Source organism: Oryx dammah, unplaced genomic scaffold (assembly GCF_014754425.2).
Source record: "Oryx dammah isolate SB20612 unplaced genomic scaffold, SCBI_Odam_1.1 HiC_scaffold_3, whole genome shotgun sequence".
Classification (NCBI taxonomy): domain Eukaryota; kingdom Metazoa; phylum Chordata; class Mammalia; order Artiodactyla; family Bovidae; genus Oryx; species Oryx dammah.
Genome location: NW_024070187.1, coordinates 85818449 through 85830274, shown reverse-complemented (window position 1 = coordinate 85830274; position 11826 = coordinate 85818449). Strand labels below are relative to the sequence as shown.

Sequence of the window (11826 nt, the reverse complement as noted above, 5' to 3'; positions counted from 1 at the left end):
AACAGTGGGTTTGAGCCCCTGAGTCATAGAGCGAATTCCCACTGGCTATGTATTTTGCATGGGCTTCCCCGGTGGCTCAGAGGGTAAAGCGCCTGCCTGCAATGTGGGAGACCCTGGTTTGATCCCTGGGTTGGGAAGTTCCCCTGGAGAAGGAAATGGCAACCCACTCCAGTATTCTTGCCTGGAGAATCCCACGGATGGAAGAGCCTGGTCTACAGTCCATGGGGTCGCAAAGAGTCGGACACGACTGAGCGAGCTCACTTCACTTCACTTCATGTATTTTGCATATAGTAATGTATGTTTCAGTGCTACTCTCTCAGTCCATCCCACCTTCTTCTTTCCCTACTGTGTCTACAAGTCTCTTCTCCATTTTTCACTTGGGAAGATAAACATATGGCTTCTTCACCATATCCCTAGTATCTTCCAGATTCTTACTCCTTCTAAAAATCTTGTGCATTCTCTTCCTTGATGTCTGGTAACTTCTATTCCAATTTGGACTGCTTTCTTAATTTTTGGACCATGATTCTTTTGTGTAACTTTTCTTTTCCCAGGATTTTGTAAATGCACCTTTTTTTCAATGCTTTTGTCTTACACTCATGAACTGTAGCCCACCAGATTCCTCTGGCCATGGGATTCTCCAGGCAAGAATACTGGAGTGGGTAGCCATTCCCTTCTCCAGGGGAACTTCGTGACCCAGGGATTGAACCTGGGTCTGCTGAATTGCAGGAGTAATGAGAGCATATTGTATAGCGTAGGGAACTCTAGTCAGTGGTCTGTGATGACCTAAAGGCAGGCAGATTCTTTATCATCTGAGCCACCAGGGAAGCCCCAAGTTTTCCAACCTTCTAGTCATTTTAACCATTCCATGGAGTACTTTTTCTGTGTGCTCTCAAGCTGAAGTAGGTCTGTTACTCTGTGACTTAACTGTTCAATAAGGTTGGATCAGTTGCTTTCTGTGACCTTGACTGTCTCAGTTAAATTCCTCACAGCGAAGTACCTTTGTAAGTAATTTCCTAGAAGCAGTTGAACTGAAGAGTAACTGTTCGGAATTTGGTTTCTAAATATTCTATTCTGCCTTACACTTGATTGATAGGCTGGTTGGGTCAAAAATCTTAGGTTTAAAATTATTTTCCTTCAGAGTTTTTAAAAGACATTGCACTAATGTCTTCTTTGTTGTTTTTCAGTTCCTCAGTTATGTCGGATTCTTTGCAACCCCATGGACGGCAGCACGCCAGGCTTCCCTGTCCTTCACCATCTCCCAGAGCTTGCTCAAACTCATGTCCATTGAGTTGGTGATGCCATCCAACCATCTCATCCTCTGTCATCTTCTTCTCCTCCTGCCTTCAATCTTTCCCAGCATCAGGGTCTTTTCCAATGAGTCAGCTCTTTGCCTCAGGTGGCAGAAGTATTGGAGCTTCAGCTTCAGCATCAGTTCTACCAATGAATATTTAGGGTTGACTGGTTCAATCTCTTTGCAGTTCAAAGGACTCTGAAGAGTCTTTTCTAACAACACAGTTCAAAAGCATCAATTCTTCGATGCTCAGCCTTCTTCATGGGCCAACTCTCACATCTATACATGACTACCAGAAAAACCACAGCTTTGACTAACTTCCAATTTTTCAGTTGAAAAGATTGACTTCACCTTGGTTTTTATGTCTCTATGTGGTCCCTTTTTCTAGAAAATTTTAAGATACTCTCTTTTTGTGTGTGTTCTGAAACTTTATTCTTGGTAATCTGAAATCCAACAGTGCTATGAATGTGTATTTTAAATTATTTGTTCAGAGTTGTTCAGATTTGTATATGAAGGTAACAATCTTCATTTCTGATAAATCATGTATTGTTACTGTATACTTTTTCTTGCCTATTTTTTTGATTCTATTAATATACTTTGAGATATTTCATAAACTTTTTCTTTCTATTGTTAAGTTTTAGATTTGGAATGGAATTTTAAATTTCCAAGTGTTTTCTTTCTTGATTGTTCTTCTTCTTTTATTTTTTTTAAATTTTACTTTACTTTACAATACTGTATTGGTTTTGCCATACATCAAAATGAATCTGCCACGGGTGTACATGAGTTCCCAATCCTGAACCCCCCTCCCATCTCCCTCCCCGAGATTGTTCTGTTTTAAATGATCCTGTTCAAATTTTGTACAGGTGTTCTCTCAAACGTAAAACAAATTAGGAGTTTTTCAGAAGTTATTTCCTAGTCTTTGAAATACTTGTTTTCATAGGATTGGTGTTTTCTATTAATCTCAGTATTTCTTGGTAATACCTATAGGATTTCTTCAAACATTTTGTAATTCTTATTGTCTATACTTATCTTCACATTTTAGAAGGAGAATATTTGACAGGGGGCTTTATGTCTGTGGGTGAGTCTTGTTGACTCTCAGGCTTTGCCTGTGGCTTCCCTGGTGGCTCAAGACGGTAAAGCGTCTGCCTGCACTGCGGGAGACCTGGGTTCAATTCCTGGGTTGGGAAGTTCCCCTGGAGAAGGAAATGGCAATCCATTCCAGCACTCTTGCCTGGAAAATCCCATGGATGGAGGAGCCTGATAGGCTACAGTCCATGGGGTCGCAAAGAGTCGGACACGACTTTACTTTACTTTAAAGAAAGATAAGTACTCATTAACATCAGATAAGGAGATCTTTTTAAACAGAAGTTTTGAAGTTTTCCTCAGGAAATTTGTTTTATTATCTTAGAGATGAACCCTCTGATTTTTTTCCCCAACGTGAAGCTAAGAGCTTGGTATTAGGCTTATTAGCAAGCAGAGGCAGGAGAGGATGTTTTATGTATTCTAATATATATATCCTACATCTTGATCTAAGTGGTGGTTACATGTGTATAAAAATGGAAAGTTTCATTGAGTTGAATAATTTAGTGTACTTTGTGCTCCAACTCTATAAAGATGTTATAGAAATAATGAAATAAATTATCACATAAGCCTTGTCCTCTCAAATAGCAACCTCCTCACCAGCCAATGTGTTCTTCACTATGTGCAGTGACACCCTGTCCCATGAACCTTTACCCTCTTCCCTATCCTGTGACCCCCTTCTACCTTCACTGCTGATTCCTCTGCCTAAGGCCATCTTCCTATCACTGTCCACCTGATCCTCCACTCAGCCATCTCTTCCCAGAGAGGCCTCCCCTGTTCTTCCCACCTCCATTAGTTTCACTTTACTCTTGTATTACCCCATCTTCTCTATTCATGGTACTATTCATAATTCATAACTCGAGTTATTTTTTATTTGTTCATTGTGTATCTCCCAGACCACACACTTCATTAGGGCACACACTATTTTATTTGCTGCTTTGACCAAGTAGAGAATCTGGTACACAGTGAATACATACATAGCAATTCTCTGCCCTGCACCATTCTCTTCTATACCTCCCAGATTTGGAAGGCCTTCATCCATTTCCTTAATTCCACTGATACCATTTGTCCAGCAAACATTTTCTCACCCAAATGGAACCATTGCCTTAGAAAACTTTCCTGACATTTTGGCCTCTTACTTTCAAAAGAAATTGATAACTTCCTCATATGGGCCTTCACTGTACCTGACACCTCTTTCTGTCATAGCCCTTACAAGTTTTCATTTCACTACTTTCTCTACATGTCTTTCTTTCACACTTGACTGTAAGTTAACTGAAATTAGGAATCATATCTTATTTTTGTTTCTCCAACAACTATCCCATTCAACAACTGTAAAGGAATGAATGAACAAAAATGGAACATAGTTAATATTTTTGGTGGTCCCAAATCATTTTGAATATTAGTTGCAATATATTTTTACCTTTAAACATATAATCAATAGATTTCAATCAATATAAAACCAATACATTTTACCTGTAAGACCTGCTGTGGTGTCCTTGCCTGTGTAATAAATACCCTGATTCTTGACTTCTTGAGTATGTTTTATACAGTTTTGGTACCATCTCTCTTCCTACCAAGACTAAGTTATTGATTCTTACTAATTCAGCTTTCCTATGAGAAATCCATAGATTATTAAGGTTCACAAATCTAAGCATTTTGAAAAAAAATACGTGGAAACATTTTGAATGAGGATTTGATCTCTCCTCTCAGAACCATGGTGCTCAAGCTGTGGTTCTAGACATTGGCATAGATGGCTTGGTATTTCAGAGGCTTCTGTGTTTTAGTTCCCTGTTCTCTTGCAGGTCAGGCAGCGTAATGAAGGGTTGCTGAAGTATACATTTCCTTTTCATAACATGCTAAATATAATGTGAACCTAATTTCTTGACTCATTTAATGCATCATTGGTGGATATGTTGAGAAACCAAATTCTCCCATATTATGATCTATTCTGAGTACGTTTTCTGCTGTTGCTTCCAGCTCAGTGATGTAATTTAAACCTCATCCCATGTCCAATGTCACCACCACGATCAGGATGCTCAGAGCCACTGTCTCTATATTGCTTCCCGATTAAAAGACTGTTTTATCCAGGGTCCCAATCTCATTACCTTTTTTAAAAAATGTAACTGCTTATTGCTACCAATGGTTCTTTTTCATCCCTCCTATTTGTTCCCCTGACCATCTGCCCCCCACCTTGCTACCATTCTCTTATTATAAGTTAGGGCTGAATTGAAATTTCCTAGACAGTTCCAAATATTACATGGAACCCTGGGGAGGATGTATTATGTATCTTCTATGGAGCACTGTTCTAGGGTTTTAATTTGAATAATTTTTAGTAAGTGCTTATGCTTAGCAGTTTTTCTGCTTTGAGAATTGACTATATACATCAACATCACATATAGATTCATCTTCTATTTCACTAACTATATTAAGAATAACAATGTCACCTTGTCAATAAACCATTTCATTGCTCTTAGTGGGCATACTTTTTCTTGCTTTGAGCCCTTGCATCATAGCCCTTCATTAAGACTTGAATAGATAATTCTTACGATTTCTTATTTTACATAATTTAGACAACTATTTCATCCTCTTGCCTAGAGTAATGAAAGGCAATCAGAGGTCAGGAGTTTGAACTTACTCACCTTTGTATTTCCCACATCTTCCAAAGGAGGAAAATAACAGGCACTTAATAATTATTTGAAAAGTTGAACAGAAACACTTGACACTCATAAATGCATAAAGTTACTTTATTTTAAGTATACATTTAATTTTGAAAAATATAAATGCTAAAATATCTCATCTTCTTCATCTCTTAATTCCATAAAAGTCACAATAGAAAGCTTCATAAAACTGTAAAATACTATAATGTTATAGGAATTTTAGGTTTTATATTGGAAAAAAATTATTAGTAATATATTGAAATGTTTTCTGTTCTTTATCATTTTGTTCCACCATGTTGATCTACTTCATTTAAAATAAAAAGATGCATCATTTCTCCAAAGTTAATAAAGACTTAAGAGAATAAAAATAAGAATATCTGAAAGTGCGTATTGATTCTGAAAAGTAATGTGTACGGATATGTACCAGCCATGAAAATGGCTAAAAAGAGGCAACTATTCATTCTTTTCACATTGTAGGATTGGGACAAAGTTACTTCTGGCTCTAAAAGTTTCACTGGATGACTTTAGCCCTGAGTTGCAATATTTGCCTAAGAAACAGAATTCAGGAATTTTGTATGTACCCATGGCGCACAAAGAAATGAGCCAAAAAATAGAACATATCTAAATTTCTGGTCAAAAAGCAACTTGACTGGTTAGCATATATCACACAACTTCTTTATTTCAGGCTACAATGAACCTCAAGGAAATCATCATCTGAAAACTCCCAAGGCCCAAGGCAAAATATCATTCAATTGTATTCAGCCACTTGGTGCCACTGGGCCTCATGCTCATACTGTGAAGAGTAGATGTGAAATCTCATGGAATAAACAAGAACATCTCAAGTTCCTGCACCAAAATCATGAAGTGGTATGAAAAGGATTGAAGAAAGCTTTGTCCCATCCCTGTACAATGTCAACCTCTGTAATACAACTCAAACAGTTTTGTTTTTGTTTTTGAAAGAGAGTCAGCAGTCAACACATTTCAAGTACTTAACACAGTTTTTAAAAAAAGAACCAAAATCTTGGAAGACAATCGTTCTCTGTTTAAACACCAGTATATAGCTGATTAACGATTTACTCTGTGTGTGTTGGTGCATGTGCAGAGAATACATACAAACTGAATTTCTGATGGCAGACCATTGTTTCTCTTCTCTCCATTCTTTGAACTGGTTGGGGGCTGACTAGAGAAGGTTTGTCTTCCTACTTCTCTGACTTCCTCCATCCCCCTACCCTACTCCACTGCCTGACTGGAAAAAGAAGCAGGAACTGTACCCAGTACGGCACACAAAATAATTAGGATCCCAACTTGATCATTATTTTACATAGTAGAGTGACTTATCCAGGAAAACAGTGTCTCCAAAACATCTTTCCAATGTAAGACCACAAGTCTTTATGCTCTGATAAAGCAGATACTTTCCTTCCAACACTGAGCCAGTACAACCATAGGACTTTTAACAACTCTGCATGTACCCTTAGTCCTTTACTACTAACATAAATCTTTTATCTCTGTGTTTACATCAGGAGAAACTCTTGATAAAACAAATGTACTATTGTATTCTGTGTGTCCAGTTTACATAAAAACAAAACCACCCCAAAATCTGCTTTAGTTCTTTGACAGTACATTCAGTTAGTGAAAGTGTAAGTCACTCAGTCGTGTCTGACTCTTTGCAACCCCATGGACTATATAGTCCATGGAATTCTCCAGGCCAGAATACTGGGAGTGGGCAGCCATTCCCTTCTTCAGGCAGGGGATCTTCCAAAGCCAGGGAATGAACCCAGGTCTCCCACATTGCAGGTAGATTCTTTACCATCTGAGCCACCAGGGAAGCCCACATTCAGTTAAAAAAAAGATAACCTGGTAGCTCTGTGTGGATCTCAGGGTTGGTTTGTTTAGTTGGTAACTACTTGTGCTCCTCTGAAAGTAAGTGATTTTTAAAATACTTCCCTGGGTTCCAAAATATTAAAAAGATTTTATACTAACTATTCCTTTTAGCAAATACAAGGTGCTTCTCTGCATTCATAAGTATCAACCTTCTGTCACAGAATATGATAATTAATGAAGGTACAGGTAGTTTTATCTACTCAAAGGCTGCAATATTGAGTTAAGTTGCTTCAGGAGTTCTTTGAAAGGGACAGAAAGGGACACAAATCCTCAGATACTTGATTCATGATCAGAAATATAAATTATTCTATCTAGAATATAAAAGCAAACAAATGCGTCTTTAATTTAACAAGATCCTAGGTTAGGCTAATCTCAATATGCATGGCATTTAAACATTTTATCAATGCTCCCATTAGAAAGACAGAGAAAAGCTTCATACAGTTTTAAATGAGGATAATGAAAAATAAGGTAATATCATCATTTTAAGAACAGCTCTAAATACAAACATGATGCCAAAATTTGGCACGTAAGATTTTAACAAATAATGTTTATTCTGCCACCTTCATTTTAATGAAAAAATTGTAGGTCATTTATGTCTATTTTGTATAAAATTAAAAGTTTTAAGATTATCAGATACTATAAAAGTAACAGTTAATTTAGGACAATAAAATTTTTATAATCAAAATTTCAAAAGGACAGAATTATAATTTAATTAATATAAGAATGAGTGGGAGTCAATATGTACATATTATGAAACCAAAATAAGTGGTTTCATTCTGCTTCTAATACTCCTCCAACAACCTGTCTTAGTCAGGATACATCACAAATATGGTTTTAGGAATCCAAAATTATGGATTCACCATTTAAAATGCTATTTTTAATGCAGATTCATAATATATAATATAGACTATTAAGATATTACATTTAGATAACATGCTAAATTTGGTTAAAGATCTAATTTTCATTTGTCTAATTTTCAATATGGTACTTTGAAATACACATATACACATATATAGACATATATATTCTAAATGCCCCAATCACAAAGAATAATTGCCTTTCAATCTTAAAGACAATGTGAGTATTGTTAAAATGTATACATATATAATACCTCTGAGATCTATCTGCATTCCCATAAACACTTTTTAAATGTGTAAATGGTCTATTATATAGTCTTATGGATTTTGTATTGTAAATAAGGGCTACTGTATCAGTGATAGTGACTGCTATCTGGGTAATAAAATATATTTACCCTCATTTGCTTAATGGTAAATCTCTTGGACCTCTGATAGATTTTTCATAAGTGGTTTGGATTTTATAAAAACTGACACAAGAGACTAGTAACTTTGCCTTTTCCCTACCATCACTCTGACTCTTTCTAATTTTGCACATATGTGCACCAGCCACACACAGAGTACATACACAAACACACAAATATTTTCAAAATGAAAAAAAGTCTAACAATACTGCATAGGACACTGACATGGTAGTACAATCAGCATCTGTGCCTGGATACTATTATCAAAACATCAGTTATTCCCATTACAAAGGAGCGTCTCCCTTCTCCCTCAATCTCCTTCATACAACAGTTAAATTTCTCTTAAAGAAAGGGAAAAATGGATGCTTAGAAACATGGTGTTTTCAGTCCAATCTAGCCCTCAGGCATACCCTAAAGATGGTGTGTGTGCGTGTGTGTGTGTGTGTGTGTGTGTTTGTATGTAAAAATCACATTATATACAATACAATTTTTACAGAAAGCCTGGCAGCTACAAATAAGAGGTAGAACTACTCAAAACTATGTTTCCTGCTGCAGGAAAAAATTCATTTTCTTTACAGTAATTAAAAAAAAGTTTAAAAAATTGACAAAAAATAAGTTGCAGGTTAGGCCCCATAATTTAAACAACAAAATCTAGGAAGAAAAATATTTTTCAATGTACTCAACAGATAAGTTCATTAAAGGGTTAAAAAAAGTTTGCATAGGAAAAAAGGGACATTCCAGCACTTGCTACAATGATGGCAATAGTTTCTCTAATGGGAATAAAGTACCTTTAGTTTTCCTTCTTTTGATAATTCTAAGATTAGGGTTTAAAAGCAAGAGCAAGTTAGAATAGCAGCACGTTTTCCAGTCCTGGAGAGCAATACAAGCGAGAAGGGACTGTCTGGAGGTCAAGGTTTGTTCGACCAGACAGAAACACAAGCCAGTAAGCACAGCTCCAAAGCTAATGTTGGAAGTTCCTTCAATATTTTAATAAAAGGTGTTATAAAATCCTTAATACTTTTGCCCTCTGCTTAGTAAAGGAAAATGACAGGGTCTGTGCATGTCTTGAGTGACAGAGGAATTTGGTTGTCAGAGGACATATCTGAAAGTATAAGAACAAAAAGGGATTCTTCAGATGTTGTTTTTAAGGAATGGTGCGCTATTGTCTGGATTTTACCTATGCAAGAGAGAAGCAGAGAGAGAGCTGTAGTGTTTGGCCAGTGACCAAAAACCAAAAGAGAACAAAAATTAAAAAATAATCAGACAAAAAACAAGAACATAAACAACAAAAAGGTCAGTTTTAAGAAAGACAAACAGGTTACAATGTAGTTTCTGTTCCCTTGCTCCTCCAGAAGTAATCATTGTCTTCAGGCTCAAGTTCTATTCTAATTTGAGGCACGACTTTTACTGGAGTTCTAGGAGGACTAGAGGAAAAGAAAAAGCGGGGGAAGAAAGGAAATAGTAAGTACAACAGAATTCCTTTACCATCTGTCAAATGTTTATGCGTTGTACAGAAGTCAAGTGGGTCCTTCTTTGTTCTCTTTAAATACTTATCTCCTCCTTCTGTATTAAAAACAAACACTATAAAAATGCGATGAAGTTACCAAATAGGAGTTAAGAAATTCAAGAAAGAGTATCATAGGCTCTCATACCTAGGTTAGAAAAAAAGCCAACAACTAAGAAAGGACTACCAGGTAGGTGACACTGTCAGGAGTTAAAGGACAAAATGACTGACATGAAAAACACTCAGAGATTTCACGATTTTGAAAATCTGAAATCTCTAGAGCTGTGTTAAAAAGGAAGGAAACTACTGGAGAAGAGCCAGCAGGAAATGTCAGCTACCCTTAAATCAGAGATGACACTGGTATGATCCTGGACTTTAATGATCCTGAAAGATTTCATTATTTCTAAGGGTAGGTGGAACAGGTCTCTTAGAATGTTTTCTACAAGTAAAAGCTTGGATGAGGTCTGATGTCTCGGTAATTTTTCTAAGATAAATTTGTAGGGAGGATGGAGAACAGGGTGTCCTGCCAATAACCTGCCACTGATTCCATGTCTGCAGGGCAATCACCCCATAGAACAACATAAGATACTGGGCTGTCCTTTACCTTGGCATACCGAGTGACTGAAGGAAAGGAATTTTATCAGCATGATGTATGGCGTTCAAGGAATGTTGGTGATCTTTCTCCTAAAAAAAAAAAATTAATCATAAATAGTCATTGGTGAAGTATAACACTAGAAGGAAAATTTTTAAGTCTTTATAAAAATGGATACATCTTTCACAACTGGAAATAGTAAGAAAGACAAGTTTACACAATTTAAATAAACATTGTATCAAGAATCTAAGAAGTGTGATGAAGCCAAAATCACTCAGTTTCCTTTATTCTAGGTTTTCTGGGATGGGCCACTGTTGTTTTCAGTGAGAGGACAAACTAAATAATTTTTAGAGGATGATAACATCTACTGAATGCCTAAGTCTTTGCCCTTGGATTTCCTGCCATCTTTAGCTACAACTTTATCCTGCTATTATTTGTGGCGGTAAAATTAAAATTTTGAGGAACTTGCTTCTACTGCAAATCCACTATCAATTTTGTTCTTCCATGGATTTATATGATACTAGAAAAGATTTTAGAATGATCATGGGTATTTTGCTTGAGTAAATTTCTCATGTCATATCCACTACTTTCAAAGTATCCTTTTAAAGGTTTTTGAGAAAATGAAGAACAACTAGCAATAAATAATCAATCTGCCATATACTTTTTCCAGGAGCCTCAAATTCTATCTGGTAATTTTTTTTTAAGTGTGAAGTAAAGGCATCAGTCACTAGTCATGCCCGACTCTGTTACCCCATGAACTGGGGCCCACCAGGCTCCTCTGTCCACTGAATTCTCCAGGCAAGAATCCTGGAGTGAGTAGCCATTCCCTTCTCCAGGGGATCTTCCCAACTCAGGGATGAACCCAGGTCTTCTGCATTGTAGGCAGATTCTTTACCTTCTGAGCCACCATTCTAATTTTTTTTAAGTGGTTTTTAAATTGTACTTGGAAGAGGTGTGCCAGGTTATGATGCCAATAGAAGACTTCTACAGTCTCTTTTTGTTCTTTAATGCTCTGGAAACGAGAAATGAAATAATGGTTTGAGGAGCTTGAACTTAAAAAAAAAATATTCAACTAAATGTTGCTGATAAGATCAAGAAGAAAGTAGTCTCAGTCACAGATTACAGATTGGACACCAAAGGTGAGACCGCTTTAATTCTCTTTTTCTTTAAACCAGTGTGGGAGCCAGTTTCCAAGATGGCTCCCAATGCTGTCTGCCTTCTGGTATTCATGTCTTTATATAATTCCTCCCAACACTGTACCAGGGTTGGTTTATGTAACCCATAGAATATGCACAGGAAATGGTACATCACTCCTGAGACATTATTATAAAAGATGGCAGCTTCCGTTCTGGTTTCTTTCTCTGTTATCACTGGCGGCCATGACAGGGACAGCCCTAGCAGATATCCCTGAGTGAAGGAACTAAAATCTCCTGCCAACTGCCCTGTGCTTGAGCCTGGAAGTGAGTCCCCAATTCTGGTCAAGCCTTCAGACTTAGACCCAGCGAAGAGCTTGAGAGCTGCCACCTCAAGAGAGCCCTTGGGCCAGAATCACCCAAATCAGCG

At 37.0% G+C, this 11826-nt stretch overlaps 1 protein-coding gene across 3 annotated transcripts in view; it reads right to left on the bottom strand.

Moving 5' to 3' along the window:
- Positions 1 to 5099: 5099 nt before the first annotated feature.
- The window catches only part of SLC4A4 (solute carrier family 4 member 4), a 366663-nt gene continuing 359936 nt past the window's right edge, over positions 5100 to 11826 (bottom strand). For all 3 annotated transcript variants that reach the window (XM_040237036.1, XM_040237034.1, XM_040237035.1), the window contains exons 25-26: positions 10276 to 10355; positions 5100 to 9591 (exon numbers count right to left, since the gene is read on the bottom strand). In XM_040237036.1, coding sequence (XP_040092970.1) covers positions 10312 to 10355 — 44 coding nt within the window. In that variant the 3' untranslated portion in view covers positions 5100 to 9591; positions 10276 to 10311. The remainder of the gene's footprint in view (positions 9592 to 10275; positions 10356 to 11826) is intronic.